The sequence below is a fragment of the Helobdella robusta genome, assembly GCF_000326865.2.
Source record: "Helobdella robusta unplaced genomic scaffold HELROscaffold_2, whole genome shotgun sequence".
NCBI lineage: Eukaryota > Metazoa > Annelida > Clitellata > Rhynchobdellida > Glossiphoniidae > Helobdella > Helobdella robusta.
This window is the reverse complement of record NW_008704083.1, coordinates 3564913-3590146: the sequence shown is the minus strand read 5'-3', so window position 1 is coordinate 3590146 and position 25234 is coordinate 3564913. Positions and strand designations below refer to the sequence as shown.

The window sequence follows — 25234 nt, the reverse complement described above, 5'->3', positions numbered from 1 at the left end:
TGACTTTGTTCCTTACACAATTTCCTTGAGCAAGTATTTGCCATGTTAGGTAAAACTTGTATGCACGATGCACGGTACATAAATGTATGCTTGCATGTATAAAGGCATCAATCATATCATTTAGTTAAGTAAAATCTCTTCATGTATGTTTGACCTTTGTGCATCCTCATACAAAATTGTTTATAAATCATTCATTTATTATTCTGCATTATTATATTATGTTACATTGAGAAAGATATTTGGCGATAGATTAATGAAAATATATTTTATTTACAGTGATAAGCACAATAATGGAAGGTGAAGAAAGTGATCCGTTCTCAATCATTCCAGCAGCGACATCCTCACCACAATCCTCATCAGTGTCGTCATCACCTCTTCACAACACATTTGCCACTGCCAGCACACATATCAGCAACTCTGTGCAACAGAATGCTGCACCCTATTCATCCAATCATCATGTACCCCTGCAACTTCATTCTAGCATCTTTTCACAACCAAGTATGATGGCCCAGCAAAATGTTATGAACCAGCCAACTATAATGGCTCAACCAAATGTAATGACTCAACCAACTTTAATAAACCATCCAACTATAATGAACCAACCAGCGATGATAAACCAACCGAATATGATGAACCAATCAAAAATGCTGACACAGCAACCTTTGAACCAACCAAACATGTTGGTGCAACAAAATGTGGTTCCTCAAGATGATGTTTTGTCTCAAAGTTTGTTTCACAAGAACATGATGAACAAAGATATTTCAACTTCACTACCACTCAACAACATCTTCCACCAAGCAGAGCCCATACAAGCTCCATCAACATCTACATTCTGTACATTGGCTTCGGTTCTCAGCCAACAGCAACAACTTCAATCAGCCAAGAAACTTCAGATGCAACTGCAGCAGAAACAAGAACTGGAACAACAGCAACAGGATCAACTCAATGGTTGGAATTCTTTTTTGTTCCTCATTGTGCAGTTCAAATGCAGAAGTGCCTACATATTCTCCTCACTAACTTAGTTACAATTAGACTTATTTACACAGAGGCTTCAAGTCATGCTACACCATGCACCAACAAAATTTTTAATTTTTTCCGCTTTTCATGTCTATCATTGATTCTCAATTATATTCAATTAACGTGTGTTTGTGTGTGTGTGGCATGTGTGTTTGTGTGTGTGTTTATTTTGTTAAGGCGCCAGTTACTCGCCGTCACCCTCTCCTGTTAGCTTAAACAGCTTCGCCACGTGGTGGAGGTCAGGAGTAGGACTTGATTGACCGGGGTGAGACACCCACTGCCAATGGGAGTATTTTCTAAAAGATGGGAATTCAATTCCCACCCCCGTTTCCAGCTTAGTCAATCCATTTGAAGCCAAAACCAGTCGTTCTGGGCAGGTAGTGCACGTTAGCCTTGGCTGACCATCTACCTAGGAGAGGGAAACTGAATTCTAATCTCCGCTGCCTTGCGGCCATTCATGAATGAGGCTATGGGAGTAAACCCAAACAGAAAATCGCTTCCGGCATTTATGCATTTCGGCTCTTTTGGGGGAGGATCTGAAATATTTGAATTAGACAACCTTAGAATCGGCGGAAGAACAAACTGGCTAGATAAAGGGCGATTCTGCTGCACAAATCCGGTCACAGCCTCGGTCAAGCTGCTGTGCCTGCCTTGATTAGTCTGCACATCGCAACTTGTTGTGCCTGCAGTCAAGGATCGCTGCGTAAGATGGAGCGGAGCATGCCGCACGAACATGCTTCGCTATAATTCACCCATTTGTGAAGGTTCTCGTCGACTGAGTGTTCTTCATGGGAGTTAAAAATGTTCCAAGCCCCTCGGCGACTGGGGGTGGCAACGTCCACAGGTAAAGGATATTATTGGGAGTGCACAGGCACAAACCTGCACAAGAGCGGCTTAGGTGTGACGGTCGTTCAGTGCTAAATCAAGAGCCAGAGCATTGATTGTATCTTGCCTAAGCGACGAAGCAACCCTATTTAGGGATAGCATTGCTTTCTCCGATTGTAAGAGGAGACTATAAAAGGTGTTTTAAACAAAGCTGGCTCTAACCCATTCTGTCAGTACACCGCGGCGGGTACTTGCGGTCAATACAATGATATAAAGAAAAGAACACAAAGCAGACATCTGCTGAAATTGGCGGGTGGAGTGTCTGCACATTTCTGGACAGCGGGGAGCATCATGAACACCGGTCTGTCATCATTGCACGCAAGCTAGCACGTTGCGACATTGATGTTGCTGCGTTAAGCGAAACAAGGTTTCCTGCATCAACTCAATTTGAAGAAAAGAGAGCGGGATACACTTTTTTTTGTCAAAATTATCCGGTTGATGAAACTCAGTTGGATTTGCCATTCGTAGCTCACTATTGAAAGCACTTTGTGAAACTCCGTGTGGTATATCTCCTTGCCTGATGAAGTTGCAGCTGGCCTTAGTAGATGGAAACGCAGCTACTTTTATCAACTGCTATGCTCCTAAACTGTGTTCCACGCAAGAGGAAAAGGACTCGTTTTACGAGCAGCTCAGTGACGTTGTCAACTCAATCTCTTCAAACACCAATTATTTGTCCTAGGTGATTTTAATGTCCGGGTTAGATGCGACCATAGGCTTTGACACAAAGTACTGGGAAACAACGGTGTTGGCGAAGAAAATGAAAATGGTTATATGCTGCTTGAATTCTTTACTGAGCACAATCATATCGTGACCAATACAGTCTTTCAACAAGCAAACAAAAAGAAAACCAGCTGGAAACATCCACCTTCGGGCCACTGGTATTTAATTAATACCATCAGCCCTACCCGCAAAGTTCGTATCACCAAAGCAATAGACACTAAAACTTTCTTGTTAAATCACAGGCTGATCAAAACAATGGTTCTTCTATCAGCGAAACCTGCCAAAAAATCCACAGAGTTGTTAGGACTAAAAAGCTGGATGTTGCCAAATTGGGTGACGACAAAATCAAGAAATCATTTCGTCGTTTTTTGGACACAGCACTGGCTAGTGATGATAATAATCAATGGCCTACTTTCAAACGGACCGTGCATGAAGTAGCGTCAAATGTCATTGGCTTTCGACAAAACGCCCACCAGGATTGGTTCAATGATCAAGACAAGGAGGCTTGTCGGCTAATAAACACCATGAGAGCGGCGCGCATTGCCTGCGCTATCGACAAGATCAACAGCGCAAAGAAAACATTCTATTTCAATGTTCCTAATCTACCACAAAAAAAGCTTCGACAATTGAAGGAATTTCGGTAGGCGGAAAAGGCGCAAGAACTTCAAACAGCTGCGATGGCGACGTCTTCAACCATCAGCCGCTTGCCGGCAAAAACAAAAATTTTGACGGCTACCGTTCGTGACCTTCTCTTTGCTGATGACTGGGCTCTGGTTGCACATTTGCCTCAGAAAATCCAGCCGCCGTTCAATTGTTTTCACGACATAGCTGAAAGATTTGGACTCACAATCAGCTTGAAAAAGACAGAGACCTTATGTCAATCGTATCTTGTGTCTCCAGAGGCAGCGGCCGACGTGATGGCAGATGGCGTTCTCATTAATTCTGTTGGTAGATTTTGCTACCTTGGTTGTTATCTGTTATTACTGACGACGACGTCACTGCAAAGTTAGCGGAGGGCATGGGATGCATTTGGAAACTGAACAGACGGCTGTGGAACGAATACATTATATCTCTGTGCACCAAGGTTGCTGTTTATAGAGCAGTCGTGTTATTTTCACTGTTGTATGGATGCGAAACTTAGACCACATATCGCCGCCACATGCGTAGGCTTGACCGGCTCCACATGAGATGCCTCCGTAAAACTGCACACATCAGATGGGAGGACAAGTGCCCAACACAGATGTTCTAAAAATATTTGGTGTTTCGGGCGTTGAAGCCTTTATACTCCGGGCCCAGTTTCGTTGGACTGGTCATGTCGTTCGCATGCCGGACTCAAGAATCCCCAGGCAGGTGTTCTTTCGACAGCTGGCCACAGGAGCCGTCTCGCAGGCGGCCTAGTTGTATGGATGCGAGCAAGCAAGCTCGCAAGCGGCAAGCGAGGAGGGGAAAAAAAATGCAAGTCCGTGGTCGATGGATTTGAAAGAACTCGAATCGCTGCATTTGATGATAAAAGAAAACGTCGTAAATGCAATTTCCAAAGCGGCGATAGCACAGGTCTGTCATTTTCACGGGGATGCCTGTTAAGAATTTGACTCTTTGCTCTAACCAATGACGCAATCCGTTGTTCCGACGGTGCAGTCCATATGTGTATTCTGTATATACATTTTTAACAATCAGGATTAAAATATATAACTCTCAACTAGTTCTCAAAAATTACTCCACCCCCAGACTAATAAATTAATCATTTCAACTTAATTCATTAGCAATATTCATATTATTCTCTCCCAAGTCAACTGCTGCTTCGTGATTCTAAGAATTTTATTTCTAAGACAACATCGTGGAAAAGTTAAGCTATTATCTGTTTTCAGTTAACCATTTTAATTGCAATTTTGTTATGTGAACATTCCTGATTCTTTTAACTATATACGTATAGCAAAATAAGCAAAGCGTACGAAAAAAGACATAGTTGGTGCCTCATGTATCAAAAATGACAAAAATGAGATGGTTCTTGAACAAGATGAGATCAAGCTACAGTGGAGAGAATACTTCAACCGTCTGTTAAACGAAACAAATTCCATCAATGTTAACTTTGACGCTCCACCCATCGAAGGTCCAATTCCAGACATCCCTATAGAGGAGCTTACAGAAGCTCTGAAAGCTATGAAGGATGGAAAGGCAGCAGGGCCCTCTGGACTCACAAATGACATTATCAAAGCATCTGGTACTGCAGGTATCTAAACGTTACTACAACTTTGCCGTGAAATCTGGAGAAATTGCTCAATGCCGACTGAATGGAACTATAGCATGACAGTCCCGCTATACAAAGGCGATCCATTGAACTGTTCATCATATCGGGGTATACGTCTGTTAGAACACTTCCTGAAAATTGTCGAGAAAATCATTGAGAGAAGATTAACGTCGTGCATCACAATTGGAATTTATCAATTTGGTTTCTTAGCGGGGAAATCAACAATTGATGCAATTCACATCCTTCGGCAACTGCAAGAGAAGTACCTCGCAAAGTATCAACAACTATCACACATTTTTGTAGACTTTGAAAAAGCATTTGATCGAGTTCCCCGTGAAGCAATCAGGTGGAATCTACGACGACAACTCATTCCAGAACATCTTGTTCGACTTGTGGTGGAAATGTATACGAATACTAAGACTCTTGTCAATACAACGGTTGGAAACACAGATGTTTTTGACATCGGCGTTGGAGTTCACTAAGGCTCGATTCTCAGTCCACTGTTATTTATAACTGTGATGGAAGAAATCACAAAACCGATACGCACTGGTGACATTTGGAATCTAGTATATGCTGATGATATCGTTTTAACAGCCACGTCTGAGCAGAATGCAGAACAGATGTTTGAAGATTGGAACACCAGACTCACCGATCATGGATTCAAAGTCAACATCAGCAAAACCAAAGCAATGAACACTGGTGAACCTATCCAATCCACAGCTACTGGATGATGGCCCTGTTCAGTTTGTAAAGCTGGTGTTGGTAACAATTCAATCAAGTGTCAGCAGTGTAACCAGTGGTGTCACAAACGTTGTTCAAAAATAATTGGTACTTTATCTAAAGTGTCCAATTTTGTTTGTCCTGCTTGCATCAATCCTCAACAACGAATTCGAAATAGCACTGTTTTTGAAGCCATTAAGATAGAGAAAGTCACATCGTTTCAATATCTAGGGGATGTTCTGGATTGTACTGGAACAGCTGAAGCTGCCGTTCGAGCACGCATACGCGCAGCCTGGAATAAATGGCATCTCCTTACGATCAAGACTTTATAAATCTGTGATACGTCCGGTGTTGTTATATGGTGCAGAAACATGGCCAATGACAACCAAACTGGAACAACAACTTCAACGAACCGACATGAAAATGCTCCGATGGATGCAACGAATTAGTCTGAAGGACCACATCAAATTTACCGAAATCTTGCGTCGTGCTGGTTTAGATGATATAAAGGACGAATGCCGGCAACACCGTCTGCGGTGGTTTGGTCATGTCAAACGAAGTGGAAACAGTGCCATAACTTCTCTTGCAGATGTTGAAGTACCTGGCACACGTCCCAAAGGCCGTCTAAAGAAGTCCTGGTCGCAAACAATCGAGCAAGACATGAAAGCTCTAAATTTAAATGAAATGGATACAACTGATCGTCTAATTTGACGCAAAAAGTTGATGGCAAAGAGAACAACGTCCTACCTCGGGAAACCGGGTCTCTGGACGCAAAACGAAGATTGATTGATTTCTTTTAACTATATAATTTTGTTTATTTATTTATAATTTCATGTATTATTTATTTATACGTCCTACCTCGGAGAACTGGGTCTCTGGACGCTAAATGAAGATTGATTGATTGATTTATGTTATATTATTTTTAAAACTTTGTTGGTTAATTTAATGTTATTCGTTGCAGCGCCGCAGCATTTGAAACAAATAGCAGCCGACCTGAACACTCTACTGAATCAGATCAAGCCAGCTGTTGAGACCAGCAAATCTAATAATATTTTTGGTTTATCAAACAATACATCACTGCCAATAACCCAGAGCAATCCATGGGCAACAAATGGCACAAAGAAACCAAGCAATCAGCTTTCAGAGGCAGAGCAGTGGTTGAATTCAACAGCCAGTCATATTGATCCGTTCGCTGCAGCTCCTAATGTTTTAGGATTGAAGAATCAACAACTTCAACAACAACAGCAACAGCTTTTGATGAACCAACCTCAGCAGTTGCTGGCTCAGAACTTGGCACAACAGCAGTTACTTCAACAGCAACGACAATTATTAGCATCGTTGTCTAACAGTACTTCACTTGAACAACCAGTGGTTATTACATTTCATTTCATTTATTGGCATAAAATTTTGTTTTCTAAATATTTTGTTGCGCCATCTCGATCATGGTGTTGTAGCACAACTAGAATGATCCTCTGATGTTGATGCAGTAATCCTATGTCACTCACATACTATCATACATTCATCATCAACTGTGTTTGGAGGCTCACAGCTCACAATTTAATTGTAATTTTTCAAAGTCGATTTCTGGCAAGTTTGTGTGAACTTGTTTGCACGTTTGCATTGCAGATATACCTCACTTATCATTCATGCGTCTTTATCTTATCTTTATCGTCTATATCTCATAAAAATATTGAAGAAGTCCCGTGATGATTCTGCAACAACAACAGCATCATTCCTAATATATCTTACTCTTCTCAATTTTTTAATCTTTCCATGTTTATATATTAATTAATCATTATTTTTTTAATCCAACCATTAGAGAACCTTATTATGTGAGCAGTTCCACATCACAACATTCTCTCTTCTCTACAGCCCCCTCTATATTTTTATCTCTCTTGCTTTCAACATCCGGAGCTTTTCAACCCATTTTTTCTCTACTCTCTAAAGTTAATAAATGCACTTTATCTACCAATGTGCTTCATAATATAGCTGTAAACATGATAGGCATAAATTTTTAACATTTTTTTATTATTCATGCAGACTGGATTTCAAACAACATCACTCAGTACAACAGGCAGTGATATCCCACTGCAGCAACCTTCAAAATCATTCCAAAACCATCAACCGAACCAACAATCGCTGTCAACTCAATTACAATTGCTTCAATTGCAGCAGACTTTACAACAACAAAAGATGCAGCAGCAACAACAACCACAACTTAAGCAGACTCTGCAACAGTTACAGCAAACATTGCAAAAACAATTGCAACAATCACCCACAAAATTATTGCAGCAGTCAAAACAGCAAAAACCTTTTCAGCAACCTCTAAATAATTTGACTCTTCAGCAGCAACTCCAACAACAACAGCTAGTACAAATTCAACAGCAGCTACAACAGCAAATTCAACTGCAGGAATTGAAACAGTTGGAGTTACAGTTGCAGTTGCAACAGCAACAGAAATGTAAACTTGGAGGTCTGAATCAAAGTAACAACCACAACTCAGAGGAGGACGACCAATCCAGCGACGACATCGTGCTACAAATTCAACAAAATCAAACCAGTTTGGAGATGAATAGAAAGCAGTTGCTGAGCAACCTGCAACAGCAACTACTTTTAAGTAATGGCTCTTCGTAACTAATTCTATTTCATTAAAAAAAACCATTTGTTAAGGATTTTTTGAAATAATTGTTCAGAAAATATTATTTGTATAGGATGATTCAACTTTCAGTAGGTGCATATGTTGTAAATGTCAAATTTGGAATCCTGACTTGGATGAGCACCCGATACAACCACTGTAGTATATCTATCTCTCTTCCTCTTTTTCTCTCGGTTGTCAGATTCCATTTTTATGAAAACTTTACAAAAGTTTCTATTACCTCTTTCAAAAAATTTTTCATTTCTCTGAAATTAATTGTCAGTCGGATTTATTAGCAATATTTTATCTTTTCTTATTTATGAAATATGTTTTGCTAATTGAAGCAATTCTTAAAATTTAATTTATTACTTTAAAAAATACATGAATGAAAAAAAATAGCAATTAAATTGAAATCACGATATAAATATAAACTATAAAATGCACTACACAATTCAGATGTTGTGCTCCATAATTTTTTTAATGTTTTTATATTTATTCCCTGAGTTTTTATTTATCTGACGTTTCAAAAGTGGTTAAGTTGTTTATGTTCTTGCTCTTAACGGTTTGTCCTAACGTGTGCTAAAACATTCAAGTTAGAACAGAAGAATGCTTTCTAATATCCCAACTTATAGTGTATTTATTGATGAATTAATTCTCATTCTATACCAATAAGCGTGTGTTTAAGTTATATACATACCTACATATATATTATATAATTTAATTTAAATGGTTTTTAATATTTTAATTCGATGTCGATTTGAATGTTTGTCACGTGTTGAAAGCGTAACTTCTCAGATGTTCCATGCTAGAAAATTATTTTTCTGCTATTAATAATAACATACTTATTTAATTGTCAAAAAATGATTTAAATGTAAATAAAATAAATTCGTTTCGATTATCTAACTAATGTGTCATTGTAAATTAAATGTGAGTTAGTAGATAAAGTGGAGTTTTAATATTACGCTTTTTATGTATATTTAACTATTTTAATGATGCGTTATGGTTTTATCATTGTTTCACTGGATACATACATATATTATTTAACTATTATACTATATATATAATATATATATATTTATATATATTTATATAAGCTGTGTTTAAAGGTTTCCTAATCCTGCATGACCACTCACTGAGTTTGCCCCCCCAGTACGTAATCCAAACACTAATGTTTTGTAACATCAACCTATCATCATTTGCCAGTAGTCTCTTACCAACACAATGGGTTTGACATCTTTTAGTTTCCAGCAAACATTTTCAATCACCTGTTATGATTCACCGTGCGTTTTATCTATTTCCAGTCTCTGCGCTTTTTCATAAATCAAACATTACAATATATGAAAAACTAATTTCCTAACACAGAGAAATTGTAATTTCTAATTGATGAATATGCTAGATAGCAAATATTTTACATTCCACGATTACAATTTATTTATTTAACCTGTAAATTACGATAATTTGTATTTTGTTTCCTAAATACTTGTGTTCTTCATATCATAGATTATATCATTTTGTCGCTTGGATTTTTAATCTTTTCCTACTATTTCAACATGTTAGTGGTTTTAAGAAATTTATCTGAGTTAATATTGTTTTATTATATCATTACCAATATGAGTTCTTATTGATTTTTTGTATTTGTAAATTTAAGATGCATTGACTATCAAACTTTTTTACTGCTTTGTTAAATTTATATTTCGGTTTGGCGTGTCAAAACATTTAAAAGTTTGCTGGCTCTCTTCAGTATCTTGTTTAAATTAAAAGAAATTAATTTATTTTTTATTCATTTTTTTGAAATAATTGCATTTCAAAGCAACCAAAAAGTTTAGGAGATCGAGCCGTTGACGAGCATATGCATATAACACCGAACTGGTCCATATACTAATACTTTTTAAAGATCAGAATGTTATTATTTCTCTCCTGTTCACTAAAATTATAATTTGAAATACGATCTTCAATGCATTTTGCTTGTACGGAGGAGTCCATCTTTATAAACTTGATTTATTCAAAAGTCATGCCCATTTTGATAGAAGCCTACCTGTGCTGTCCTAGCTGAAGTCGATAAGATGGAAACATCCGAGAACGAATTTTTCATGCTTATTTTTTACGAATAAAAATGATGCACCAAATTTTAGGATAACTGTTCTTACTTAATCTAACTTCGTACTTTTATAGATTACTTGAGCTCACACTTGGCTCAACATCTTTACATAAGTCTTTTCTTCGCAGTCATAAGCCGTTATGGTTCAAATTCCCTTTTAATTCTCAAAAGCAACATCTTTTCCGGGACTAATATAATAAAATACACATTTTTCTCGAGTTCAGGATCAGTTGTAATCGATTATTCAATTTAAATATTTTTCGGCATTTTTTTATAATTCTACTATTTTCTGTATTGGTTTAAATTGCGATAATTGTTGAATAATACCATAATGTGTTTGATAAAGTTCACTTATATTGCAAATTAACTAGGTCGGAACTTTCATGCACATCGCTCCGGAGATTTATTTTTATGAATTCATTTCATCAGGTGTAGTTAGGATGAAACTGGCATTCTTGCTGTAGTTCTACTGCCGAATCTTAGACTTTTTGTAAAAATGATTATTCTAATTCATTATCATTTATTGCCGTCATTAGCTATTGTAATGCAATAAAAATTATGGACAAACAATTGTTTTGCGATTTTATAAATTGATTTTTAAGCTCAGACGATGAAAAGGTTTTTTTACAAATTTTCAATTCTCACAAATATTAAACATGATTTCGGACATAAATGCATGGTATCATGGAACAGACGGCAAAATTGCTAAATTCGAATTTCCTTTAAATTAAAAGTCCAATCAATCAATCAGTGAAATAAATGCATTGCCGCTTTCACATTTGCCAACAGCCATATCAATACTGTACAACAAACAATGTGCCATCGTTAGCGATTTATTCCAAAATGAGCAAAATACAGGCCGCACAAGCTTACACGTAATTCGGTTTTCCTTTAAAAAATTGAATTTTTTTATATTTAACTCGAAGAAATTTAAAAACAGGACTTAAGAAGTGTCTGCACAAACAATATTGGAGTTCTTTCAGTTTATTGCTGTTTTTGAGATTTAAAAAAATCTTCGCCGCCAAATCGTTCTCGGTCTTTGGGTTCACAATTTTTTTTGAGAACAAATATTTCCTTGCTTGAATATAAATAGAGTGTAAGATTAAAAATATATTTAAAGCCAACCAGAGAATATTCGAAATGTCCAGTGACCAACGATACAACAATGATTACGATCAAACTGAATTTTATTGACATGCAATGCAGGTTACTATTAAAATTATGACTTTTTCTCAAGATGTTAATAAATATTAATTAGTCTGATATAAATGCATTTTGCACATGTTTCAATCCAACTAAAAATTAATAACCTCAAAAATGTGCGTGTTCAAAGTTGGAACATCAAATTTATACCAATAAGCACTGTTTATTTACATTTGAAAAAAATGAAATATGAAAATTTACAATGAAGGAAAATTAGTTTAGTGTATTCATTTACCAGTGGTCCGTGAAGTCGATTATTAGATTTTAATTATAATATTACATCAGCAGGATTCGGAATGATTGTTCAAAATATTTATGTATAGTACAACAAAGAGAAATGGACGAACACTTGATCGGGAGTTTTCAAGAGAAAGCACAAAAATGCCCAGTTAAAAATGTGGTAGCATCTGCGGCTTATCCTTACCTGATCACAAAAATATAATCATTCTTATAAATCTACAAGTTAATAGACGCAATCAGACCATTTTTCAAAAATATTGAGTTATAAGCAGATTATTAATTATTATGCGAAGATATTTAAGGCTCGCAACTGAATGGTGCAAATGACGTAACTCATTATCGATGGAGACATTCGTCTACCTGAGATTGAAAAAATTATCCCTAATTGCTTCACATAAGATTCCGTAAAATTAAACTTTAAATAGAGAAACGGTAACATCGTTCAAATCTGGCTTGTGTTGAAATGCATAAACTAAAATTAAAGTTAATATGGGAATGAATGAACAAAATCAACAGAAATTACACAAAAATGTCGTACATGAATGTGTCGTCAACAAAAAACCATCTTAACAGTTTCAGTGATGTTGTATATAAGCATCATGTTTTATAGGAATCACCGTTGAATGGTAATGTTTATGCCTCAAAATAATAATAAAATGTAAAAAATTCATGTAATTAAATAAAACTTAAGTTTGCCAAAACGATATATACTTTGCAGAGCTGATTTTTAATATTATTTTAAATTAACGCGAGTGATGTGCAAACAGCATCGTAATGAAACCATCTCAAACTACAATGCTTAAATCTGCAAGACGAGTCCAGAAGATGATATGTTGTCACCCCCTCCAACAGTCTGAACGACTTTAGTGCAAACAATCACAGGAGCTAAGCAAACTTTAAAGTCCGTATCATCTTCGTACCAACACGTCACTGGCTCCGATGAATCAACCTGCAACCTTGGACCACTCTCTCTTCTCGTCAGTGAGAAGGAATCATCCATCAAGATTTTTGATGCTTCCAAATTTATCTGTCACAAAAAAAGTGGCTAATAAATAAAATTTTATTGCCTTTACTATTTACTACTTCTTTAAATCAAATAGTGCAATAGCATAATTTATTTAATGAATGAAATCCTTAGCTTGGTAGGCAGAAGTGGTGTAACCAGACAATGAAGGCAAGATAACACTGAGTTAACAGCAAATAGAAAATGTAATGCAGATATCCGCAAGAATATGTGTGAGGGACAAACTCAGCTAAAAAAAAACTAATTTTGTCATTAATGTAGCTAAAGAAGTGTAACAGAGTTGAAATGAAATTATCTATTCTTATGTAACTAGCTTGAAACTACTGCAATAAAATTCAGACCTCTTTAATAGATAGATTACGCATAAAATAGCAAGCATATTGCTATCGTAGTTTGATTATCTCCACATAACATTCAATTAACGGTTCTACGTTCACTTCAAATGTGTTCAAATTCAGTAATTTCAAAGTGCATACTTTTTTAAGGTTGAAGAATTAAGTTTAAAAAACTTAATTTGAATGAATTTTCTAAACGGTGCACGCATATTGACATTTTCTAATTTATTTAATAACAATTATGCTGACATAAGGTTTAAATTTCTTATGAGAAATCACTAAAAATTGACTGCAAACGAACAAATTGTAGAAAAAAAATTATCTTTTATAACCAATTAGGTAAAACTAATTTAAAATTGGAATCATAAACTATTTTATTAGAATATAACCGACAAAATCAATTTTACTCTCTGACAATCATTTGTATATAGTATTTTTTGTAAGAATATAAAAAATTAATTTTTGAATATTCACATATTTCTTCATTCATTTATAGCAAAATTTAAATTACATTAATTTTAAACAAAAATCAACGAAGATTTCTATAATGAAATTACGCCTAAAGTTTAGTATTAGAATGACGAAAATAATCGAAAGAGTTGTTGTTACCTGATGTGAGCCACAGGTGTGTCTGTTGGCTGTGAGAGCCGCCCTGGCCGCAGCCTGCATGCTGTTCTTCCACGGCGAGCTGTTCTCTGTCATGATGACTTGAAATGCCAGTGTGTGCACGTGGAGACGAGTTATTTTGTGTTTTCGTAACGGCTGTTTTTTGTATCCGTCATCAACGTCATTAGAATTACTTTCTTCTGCTTTTTCAATGTCATCTTTATTGCTGTCATCTAGTTTCTCGTGCTTCAAAATCTTTTCGTCGATTTCAAAGGCCCTTGTCTTGAGTAGCTTGAAAAGAAGTCTCATCTGATCGAGAGTGGTGGCAATGCGAGGACTCGGATCAGATGAGGGAGTGAGCATATCATCTTCTAATAAACCTACCTCAATCCAATAACAATGATGATAAACGCTTAAAAAACGTTCAGTGATAAACAACTTTGAATTTCTACAAAATGTTTAAAAAGTAAATTAGAAGAAAAAGCCAAAGTACCTAACAAATTCGGCAGCTCTTGCTCATTCATGCCAAAAGAATCACAGTGATAAGCAACAGTATCCAAGATATCCTTGAGACAGTCAGCATCTGTAAAATGAGCCATTTCAAAGTGGATGTGTGTGTCAGCATCGAGTTCGCCCAGCAATTTCGCAAGTTCATTCAATCTTGCTCGTCTTTCACCTTTGGATTGCATACAGATGCATTTATTTTTCTTGATAAGAAATTTGAAAAATCCAAGTTTGGATATAATTTATTAAAACAAATTATTAAGATAATTATTGAGAATTTTTTTAGAACCACAAACAAAATAAACTCTGTTTCACATAAAAATTATTCAAACTTAGAGAATACCATTTCATCACAGCAAAAAATGTTTATGTGTCATCATCACAGTGTCTGATCAATCATATCAAATAAATTAGGTGCAGTGAATAACAAAAAATGAGAACCAGTTTTAAAGGGGAAGTTGTCAAGCATTTGCAAGCCGCCAACAACAACCAAATGTGGCTTAAACGTCTTCAGACTCACTGAAAACTCTTCCAGTGACTTCAGCATAGGATTGTTGTGGTCATTATGTATGATGAATCTGCAATCAGTTAGGCAATAAATAAAATGTTATTAATATAGATGGCTATGAGTACAAAAGCAAGGTTACATCCTGAGAAGTGGATAGATAAGAATGTCAGAAAAAAATTAAATGTCATTTGAGTGACAATGTGGAATAAAGAGAATTTATTAAAAATAAGAAAAGAAGTTTGTTTGTGAAAGAAATATTTCGAAAAGCTTTTAATTTCAGTGATTATTTGTAGGATAATAAAGGATTTTCATAAACTTGCGCCTCACATTAAAAATGTTTGGCAGATTTTAATTTGAATGCATGTTACTGAAAGGCAGGTTAATATTAGAGTCTGTCTTCTAATGTATTCACGTATGGATATTAATGAAATAAGAGTAACAAAAGGATAGAATAACATGGAAGAGTTAAACACATAAAAAATATAGAAATATTGTGACCCGCGTGACAGGACTATTGATAATGTCATTTCAAACAGTTACTCAATCTGAAAGATTCAATTTCCAAAGCTTTGTAATGACGGCCAATGTAAGTACAACTTTATGAATGATTACAACACAACAGATGATACTACAGGTCTGTGCTGTGCATATTTGTACAATGACTTGAACCAGGATTTACGAGGTTCACAAAATCTCAACCAATAACATAGCATCATGATAGGCCTGATTAGTTTGTAACTAATAAAAAAAATCTCTTTTTATTTGTCACTCAAAAACAATGCATTCTTCTTGCCTTGAATATAAATAGAAAAAGTAAAAGAGCATTAAATGAAACTCATACCAAAATTTTCAAAAAATAAACTAGCTATGCTAAGCTAGCTGGAAGTTGAATAAACTCACTGATTTTTTCTTTAAATTACACCAGATAATAAAAACAATGACATGATCATTGCAATAATGATAATGATGATAACATCACCTGTTAGCCCTTGGTGATTCAAAGTTTCCCCATGTTTCTCCTTTGCCGTATTCTAAAATTAGATGGATGTCATCACGTTCCACATTACTTCCAGCAACTGGCAGAATTAATAATTCAGTAAGTACAATTCTACAAAATTGACAAGAAAACAAAAAAGAAACGAAATGGTTGGAATTGAAATAGAGAAGACCCAAGAAACAAACATTCAAAACAATGATAGTGTAATATTTGATAGCTACAGATATTTGAAAAAATTATCTAAGAAATGACACCCAGTAATAAATAATATTAACAATGTAGCGAAGTTTAATGTTTTTCAGACAATTTGATGGGTATAAATAAAGAGTTTAATAGTTCAAAATGAACAAGAGTGAGATATAAACATTTCTAAAATAATGGAAACAAATAGAAGAAATAAATATTTTACTAAGTCAAATTTCTAAATAATAGTAAAGATCAGCTTTTCAACTGATTGATAAAACAAGCAAAACAAAAAAAGCAGAAAGGTAAAAACAAACCCAGTATATCATCGCCAATCATTTTCCGTAATTTTTCAGTCATCTGAGCACCTAAGAGCACTTGAAAGCCCAACTTCTTGAAATTATTCAGCATAACTGGAGCATTGCCGCCAACAACCTGCCTTGCTGATTTTGTTTCCAAGGCAGCGTCGACTAATGATTTGAAAAACTTGTCATCTGTCACATAATGCCTGCATAATGCAACCATAATTTAAAATTATAATTATTATATTTATATTACTTATTTATTATTATTAACTATTATTTATAAATTCATAATAAAGAAACAAAGAAGAATATTTTAAAGAATTAAAATTATGTTAGCATTTTTGTGAAAGAAGTTAGGTTTAGGTAATGAGCAAGTGCTTTTGGCATGCTCATATAATTATATAGGATCATATAATTATATAATTATATAATGAATATAATTATTATTGGGATAAATGAATTGAATGGAGTTTTATACTGGCTAACTTAACAAGTAGTAATTGAAAAAAAAGCAAAATGATATAAATGGATAAGTAGAAAGATGGATCTTGCATTGAATGTGCAAAAGGGATTAATACAAAATTCAGATTTTAAAAATCTTTCAAGTTATGGTGGTAGTTCGTTTGAAACTGGGAAAAAGTTATAGAATAGTTAATTAATATCGTACAAAATAACTCTGATGTAAAGCATCAATCATTCAGAATAAATATAAATCTAAGCATTATGAATGAATGAAATGCAACAATACTTGCAGACATGTTTATTGATTAAATATTATTAAATTAAATTAAAAAGTTAAGTGGATAAGCCAAAATGGATATAAATCACTGCAATTACAGCACTAAAATGCACTCACATCTTAGATCAAAACACAAATGAATACCAAATGGGTTTAATTTAATATTAGCATATACAAATTATTGTCAATTTTTTCTTGTTATTTTAATGTAAAAAAAAGTTTTTATATAATACATCAAACAACATATTTTGCACATTTATGATCTACCAACTGTTTTCTTACAGATAGCATTAAAAAAGATATTCATCATTTGATTTTAATACTTTCAAATCATTCCCATGATCTTTGCTTAAAAACAATGTTAACCAAATATTTTTTCCTTTTTTGATTTAAAGATTTAAAAAAATCATTTCTTTTAAAATTTGAAAACTTTTACTTAAAAGTAGCTTTAAACACATAACATTACATTATAAATATGCAAACATGTAATGATTACATGTTTGTATATTTGTCTATTATATTTATATGTTCATTCATCCTATCCTATAAGCAAACACGCAGACACACATGCACACACGCACACACAAACAAACAAACATACACACCCACACACACACACACAAACACACACAAACAAACAAACACAAGCTGCCTTGAGTCCTAATTTACATTATAAAAAACCAAAATAAAAACAAAATTAAATAAACCAGAATGAAAAAAGTTTGGTAACACAACAATGTATTATAATAAATAATATAGCATAAAAAATAGCATACTCAGCAGCAGCTCCATGACTGAAAAAGTAGGCAAAGGCATCTGTAAATTGTTGCAGGTCATGAATGGCGTGATGGTGTTGAGAAACTTTAGGCGCCGTTACATTCAAAAGCCTTAAAACTTCTAAAGCAGGTACGATGACATCTATACAACTGCCAAATCCTACGGCCACTTTTAACCCGTCAGCAACTCTAGCCGAATTTTCGGCAACCAACAGGCCTTCTAAAATATTTTGCAAATATGTTTCGTTAGAATCGTAGTTACGTTTGATGTACGCTAAAGTTAAAATAACACCAGCTATAATAATAGACAAATTAAAAGTCTGTGACGCCATTTTTAATGTTCCCAAGATATTTTATACGATAAACAAAATAAAAATGATTTTAATAATCAAATCGTCACCGTGGTGCCGTATTGATTTAAAAAATAGTTTAAAAGTAAAATATTTTCTACAATTAAGTCATGGGTATAATGGATATGGCATAATAATTGTTACCTGCCTAATAACTTTTCTTTGTTCTATGGAATTAAACGCGTAAACATTAAACATTTTTTCGTAGTAATTGACATTTTATTGATTTTTACAATAATATATATATATATATATATATATATATATATTTATATCTATAAATTAAGTAATCGTTATGCGCAGAACAATATAAATATTTTGAATATATGATTGACACTATGGATGTAGCATTTTAATGATATAAGACGTAATTTTTTTATCACATTTTTTCAAAGTTATTTTTGTCTTTTAAAAACATGTAATATACTATTAAAATTTCAAAAAAATTGTTCAACCAAAACAAACCTCTTATGTAATATTATCAATTAGTTAATCAATTAGTTTACAAAGCGCTATTTCTGCGATGTTCAAAGAGCTCCTCAATGAATTTTGCAAGCAGATGGGTTTTGAAATCTGTTCTAAACTTTGTAAATAATCCATAAATAATTAGAGAAGGAAATAGTAAGTTCCAGAAAAAAGAAAAAAGAAGACGATCGTAAACGGGGACGTTTAGACACAATTAAAATTTTTGAAAATACTAAGAAAATAATTTAAATTGAAACATACATTGAAGTGCAAAGTTTAAAAATTAAATTATATTTTGTAGGTAGTCAGTGCAAGACAACAAAATATGGAAATATAAGAGAAAAAAGGGGCACGAGCAACTAGACGAGCATCAGAGTTAAAAGTTTTAATTATATGATAGAGTGTAAAATCAAGAAGACCCTAGTAGAGCAAGTTACAATAATCAATCCTAGATAAAATAAAAGGTAACAAGAATGAGAGAAGTAGGATCGTCAAAAAAGGCAAAAGTTTTTTATTCTACGTAGATAAAAGTAAAAACTTTTGGCAACATTATTAAATTGAAAAGAATGAGACAGGCTAAATTAAAAAATAAGGTTTAGGCTACAAAACTTGTGAGAAACATCAAAAGTTTTAAAATTAGGCAAGATAATAGAAGAAATAACAATAGAACGTTTAGATTTATTAAAACAAATTAATTCAAGTTTAGAAAGATTGAGTTTAAAACACATAAAGTCAGAACAAGCGATATTTTTTTTGTAATAATTCTTTTCTTAAACATCCCAGACAACTTTATATCTAAATTTAATACAAAATTAGAATGAAATATTGTACGGGATAAAATAGAACAATACACCGGGGTATGACGCAACACCCGAACACTAGTCAAAGATGAAGTCACTACAAAAAAATGAAACTGAGCAGTGAGCATATTTATTTAAAACAATTAATTTTAAAAAAAATAATAAAACTTTTAATATATGCAACTGAATAATGGATCACAAGCCAAACTGTGAAAAATAAAACAAAATCTTGTCAAATTTTTTTAATTTATAAAAAATTCTAATAAAAAAGTTTTGACAACCAGTTAGTTATGACATACGACAAATAGTAACACCACATAAGAAATATAATAAAATAATTAAAATTGATGAGAATTGGTTTAGATAATAACATCTTTAATTTATATATATAACACCTATATGATCTTTCAACTTTAAATTACTCGCATAATAATACTTAGAAACTTTATATTTTCCACTCTATTTATAGTACAATTAATATAAATTATTGAACAAAATTTTGAAATAGTTACAATTATAGGATCAAAAAAATAGTATAAGTTTTTGATATATTAATTTTTAAATAATTGCAAAACATCCATCTAGACAAATTGTAAAAGTTTAGTTATTACGCGAATTTCGTCTTCTTGCACTAAGCAGCCGCTTGCTAATATCGTTGTATCGTCCGCATACATAACAAATATAAAGAAATATAAGGAAAAAGCTAACATTTGCTAAATCATTAATGAATATGTTGAGGAATACTGGACCGAGTGTGGATCCTTGTGGCATACCGTCGTCTATTGGTAACAAATTAGATTTAACATTTTTGTTGATTACATATAAAGGACGATTATATGTATAGGTTCAACACCAATTCTACTCTAGATCACAAATTCCATAATGTTGAATCTTTTTAACAACAGGTCATGATTGATGGAATCGAATACTTTAGAAATATCTATGAAACATTGTAGATAACTTTAAATAAAACATTTTCAAAGCATATTGCATCACGTCTAAGACCACTAACTTTGTAGAGTAGGTAATCTTTTTAAAATCCATACTGACATGCAAAAAAAGGCCACACTCATCAAAAAACTTTGATATTTTTGAATGCAAAATTTTTTCCATAACTTTAGAATATTTTGATACTAAGGATATTGGCCGATAATTTGAAACCTGAAAAGTCGGACCACTTTTATGAACTGGAAAAACTTTTGTTATTTTAAGGCATTTAGAAAATATTTCAGCAGTAAATATTAAATTGATGCATAGCGTCAATAACTCTAAAATGCTGACAATAATTATTATGAGAGTAAAATTTGATATATTGTCATTTCCAGCAGATAAGGTATTTCTGAAATTATTGATTACTCCTTTGAAAGTACGTCTTCAATAAAAAACGATTTATTATTTGGAAATGGCATAGTTTGAAGATTTGATGTATTTGCTATTGAGTCATCATGGTCGTTTAGAATTAGTTGAAAAAGCGGTTATGCACAAAACCGAGCAATTACAAAACACAATCCACCAAGCCGTCAAACTATCAAGTCAATCGCTAAAGATGGCGGCAACCTTGGGCCACAATATTTTTAGTCGCCTGCATTATTCACTAACCTAAAAATATCAACAAACATGGCAGGCAACAAAATCTGTGAATCAATTTTTGCATAGAACAAAAACGTTATGAGCACCACTTCTGTACAGCTTTTTTTTCCTTGCTTGCATCTTTTTTATGTGGATGTGTTGCTCAGCGTGACTAAATGACACAAAAATTAAACAAATGCATAAAATAAATCAATTAAAAACAATCAAAATTAAATTTTTAAAAAATGAATAAATATTTATTCATAAACTATAAAAAAGTTGAAATTTCAAAATTTGATTGGCTTCTTCAGGTATTCCATGTTTATGATCAATAATAGTCGCTACTTAATCAGCATATCAGAAAAAGATCTTTATCATAAGACACCTTAAACATATTAGCACCAAATAAAATTTTACTATTTACACAATCTAGCTTTATTTTTACTTATCGATCATCTCACTAACTTAATAAGTTATTATTTGGTCCATTAACAAATTACTTTATTTATTTGCCTATTTATTTTATTACTTTGTTTTATTTTTAATACTTTTTATGTTTAAACATTTTTTTCTCCGTTTTTATTTATTTATGCATTTTTTTGTTACCATTTTATACCTTCATGATGTAACAGTTTCTGCGTCTGTCAGATCTTGATTGTTAATAATAATAATAAAAAAAATACTAAACTATATATATCAAATATATTTGTATTTTATATTACATACGTTGGAGCTTTGTCTGCCTTTCTTATTACAACATTGTAATAAGAATAAAGTATATTCAATTTTTATGTGCTAAACAAATTTTTCTTTTTCCATATTTTTTTTCGTTTTTCAAAGTTCTTTGATTTTAGACTTTTTGTTGCTGAAAACATCCATCTGACTTACTGCTTAGGGTCCTAAAAATTAATTCTGCACGTGTTGATTTGTTTATTGGATACATCGATCGTAAGAAAATAATGCCTCGAAAAGTTGTTAAAAAAAAGACGACCTGCATTAAAGTTAAAAAAGGAAAAAAAAAGAATGGCTCAAAAAATATTAGTTAGTTGTTTATAAATTATAAAATCAAAATGAAATATTATGTTTAATGTTTTGTAATATTTATATTTTATTTATTTTATATTAATTATTTAATAATGTAATTTTAAAGTGAGACAGTAAATTAGGTAAGGGTAGTTAAGTGAATAGTAAAGTAGCTTTATGTTGTGATTGGGAAGTTTAAACTTAAGTTTATAAAGATTAAAGAATTACATGCCTCATCATCATCATCATGGATGTGATTTGTTATTGTTGTTGTTGTTGTTGATGTGGCTTGACCAATTCAGCAGGGCCCATCGTTGTTGATACACTCTACTCAACTGGTTGGTTGAACTTTATATGAAGTTGAAACTACCTCAACTGAGTTTTCTTCATGTTGATGTGATTTAACCAGCGACGATGACAGTTGACAGGGTTAAAATAGAGTGGTGAAGTAGTAGTAGTAGCAGTTTTTATTTTATTTTGTGGAAACTACCATGAGTGAATTTCCACACCAACTGGCTAATTTTCAGGATTTTTAAAAACAACCTGCTAACGTTTTAAAATGGTTATGAGAAATTTTATTGAAGGGTCGCTGATTGATTGCTGAGAACGGGCTGGGGAAGATTTTAAGGCTGATATGCTTTCTACAGCGGTTAGTTCAATAGCTTTCAGAAGTTCCTCTTCGATGCAGCTCTTCACTTTACCTACCGAAAAGACTCTTCACTTTACCTACCGAAAAGACGATTTTTGTGGGTAGTAGAGCAGCTGCTGATAACATGAAAGATCCCGGATCCTTCCCTTTTTTGATGTAATAGTACCCCATGAGCCTTCTTGGCTACTAGAATAAGAATTATTGAAGAGCCTCTTTATTGAAAATAGATGATTGAGTGAGTACTCTGGTGGTAGCATTGATACCAGATGGCCAATCTTATGCGATGAAGCATCCAAGTGCATGCATTCTATCCAAGTGGTCATAAAACATTATAGGTAAATTAATATCAGTCTTGACAAGATTGAAGTGATTTTTGATTAATTTGAAGGCAGCCAAGATTTCGTCAAAACTGTAAAAGTCGAATGTAATGTTGATAACTTGTAGTTATTGGTTAAAAAGTATAAAACTTCTTTAATCGCTAACTGTTGTTTATTCTATGTATTTCTGGAAATGAAAATTAACTTTTGAAACTGTCCTTGTAGTCCAATCAGAATAGAATAACAGTACAACAAATGTTAATAACAGATTTGAAATCAGTGGTCGATAAACATTGTTTAAATGATAACATAGTGAACAAGTAAGTCATTTAATGCATCTCTCAGTGGTATCTTCAGCTGCACCTATTTTAAATTTAGCGATTAAAATTAACATTTTTAAAATATAATAATAATTTGCATCTTTGCATCTGATATCAGTTTTTTAGTTATATTGCTTTTTAGATATTGATAAGTTTTTATTTTTTAAGGTTTGCTTGTTTGTTTATGCTAACATATATTTTTATAATTTAATTTAAAAATTTATTTAAAAATAATAAATATAACGGAAATAACGTAGTCAAATTTTGCTTAACTATCAGAAAGTTTTTCGTCAAAAACCGAGGAACATGGTGATCAAGCCACGTTTAAATCATATGAGGCGATTGTTAATCAAATTTCATCTCTTTTGCCGGGCTTCTGTCCTCAGACAACCGATCTGGTTGAGGTAAAGGATGCGTGTTATTAATTTTTGTACATGCCATTTGGTGGTTGATTCATGTATGTTAATTTGGCACAAGTCATCGAATGAGGCATGTGTGTTTTTTTTGCTACAGGTTGATTAATAAGTGATGCATACAAATGATCAAAAGGAAAAATGGAAAAAATGACAATATTTTCTTATTTACTAAATTTTCTAATAGCTGTTTTAATAGTAATATTTATGGTCATAATTGTTTTTTCAAATGTTTTTAGAAAATCTTTTATTAGAATTTTTATCAAGATTTTTAACAAATATTTTATAGTTCATATAATTATGTAGATTGTTTATAATAAAAAATATTAAATTTGTATTAGTTTGATTTAATTTAGTTAAATTTATTTATTATTTTCAGTCGTTTCCTAAAGTAGCACAAATTCTAGGCAAAATAATTTCAACGGATGATAATCTTCGTCTTGATGTTTTGTCGTCAATTAGGAAACTTGTACTGCATAACACTGAAAACGGTTAGTGCATCACTTTAATTTTTCAAGGGCTTTGAATTATTTTCAATAAAAAATTATCCTCTTTCCATGTTTTTTAATTTTTGCCAGTTTTCATTCTTTTAATGCTTTTATTTCACATATTGTACACATTCCAATGCTCCTTTTTTGTCACATCCTATCGTCCTCATATTTTTTTTTGACAAATTACTTGGTCATTAGTTTTTTGCAAATTTAAAAAATAAAATTATGTTAATAAATATTTTAAAAATTAGAGAAAAATCTTGAAAGATTAAACATTTTTCGACCTTAGTTATCCATTTTAAACCATAATTTAATAAATAATTTGTATAAGGGTATTGATTGTTATCATAACAGAGAAGGAGCGAACAGTGTTAAGCCACTATTCAAAGAACTTCATCCCATTGTTCTGCAATCTGTACACATCAACAAAATCTGTCAAACAAGTTAATCCCACGAATGCTGATGTTTTGAAGTTTAGTGAGACCTTGACACATCCGTTGACTCATACACTTGCAATTCTCGAAACTTTCAAGATTTATATTAAAATATCACCTCCTGAGGTCAGTTTGTTTTTCACTGTTTCAAATATATAAATATATTTTTGGCTCTGATAAGAAACGACTGGCTAACAATTTTTGTCATGAAATGTTCAATAGTAGTAATAGATAACGAGATTGCTTTTTACAGCATGAGTAGTAGGAAAATTAAAAAATTAATTTTTTTGCTAATAAGAATGATCACTTGGGTACTGAAAGATGTGCGTGTAAGCTGTAGACATTTAAATAGCTTTGGAAAAACTGATAGTGTTGTCTATAATTTTCCATTTTGTAATAATTCTCACCGGTTTGCATTATGGATGGTCATTGGTTTTGTTTTTTGCTTCTAACTCACATGGTTGGTGAGGTGAATAAGAAGGGAAGATGTTAAGCTTTGTTGAGAAACAGACAGGAGTTATTTCTCCTTAGTTAAGACACAATTAGATTAGATTTAAGAATATTAAAGTTAATCATCCAAACACCCGATTAAGTTAGATTGAAGATTTTTTCAAATGCAAAACGTGATATTTATTTTAAAGTTAACATCTATTCATTCCT

General features: G+C 32.9%; 3 protein-coding genes across 3 annotated transcripts; 1 reads left to right on the top strand and 2 right to left on the bottom strand.

The window, feature by feature from the left end:
- Positions 1-1818: 1818 nt before the first annotated feature.
- HELRODRAFT_160294 (hypothetical protein) lies at positions 1819-8224 on the top strand (the record flags this gene model as incomplete). The annotated part of the gene is made up of 6 exons (XM_009017267.1): positions 1819-1915; positions 2024-2203; positions 2352-2539; positions 2865-3009; positions 6552-6961; positions 7631-8224. 6 exons carry the CDS (start codon positions 1819-1821, stop codon positions 8222-8224), a joined length of 1614 nt encoding a protein of 537 aa, XP_009015515.1.
- A 4344-nt stretch (positions 8225-12568) lies between these two features.
- On the bottom strand, positions 12569-17916 carry HELRODRAFT_140484 (hypothetical protein; the record flags this gene model as incomplete). The annotated part of the gene is made up of 7 exons (XM_009017266.1): positions 12569-12793; positions 13735-14111; positions 14225-14407; positions 14677-14813; positions 15723-15819; positions 16241-16431; positions 17744-17916. Coding segments are annotated over 7 exons (1383 nt in total), but the record flags the coding sequence as incomplete, so codon positions are not given.
- A 2372-nt stretch (positions 17917-20288) lies between these two features.
- On the bottom strand, positions 20289-20513 carry HELRODRAFT_64063 (hypothetical protein; the record flags this gene model as incomplete). The annotated part of the gene is made up of 1 exon (XM_009017265.1): positions 20289-20513. A coding segment is annotated over one exon (225 nt), but the record flags the coding sequence as incomplete, so codon positions are not given.
- Positions 20514-25234: the final 4721 nt, after the last annotated feature.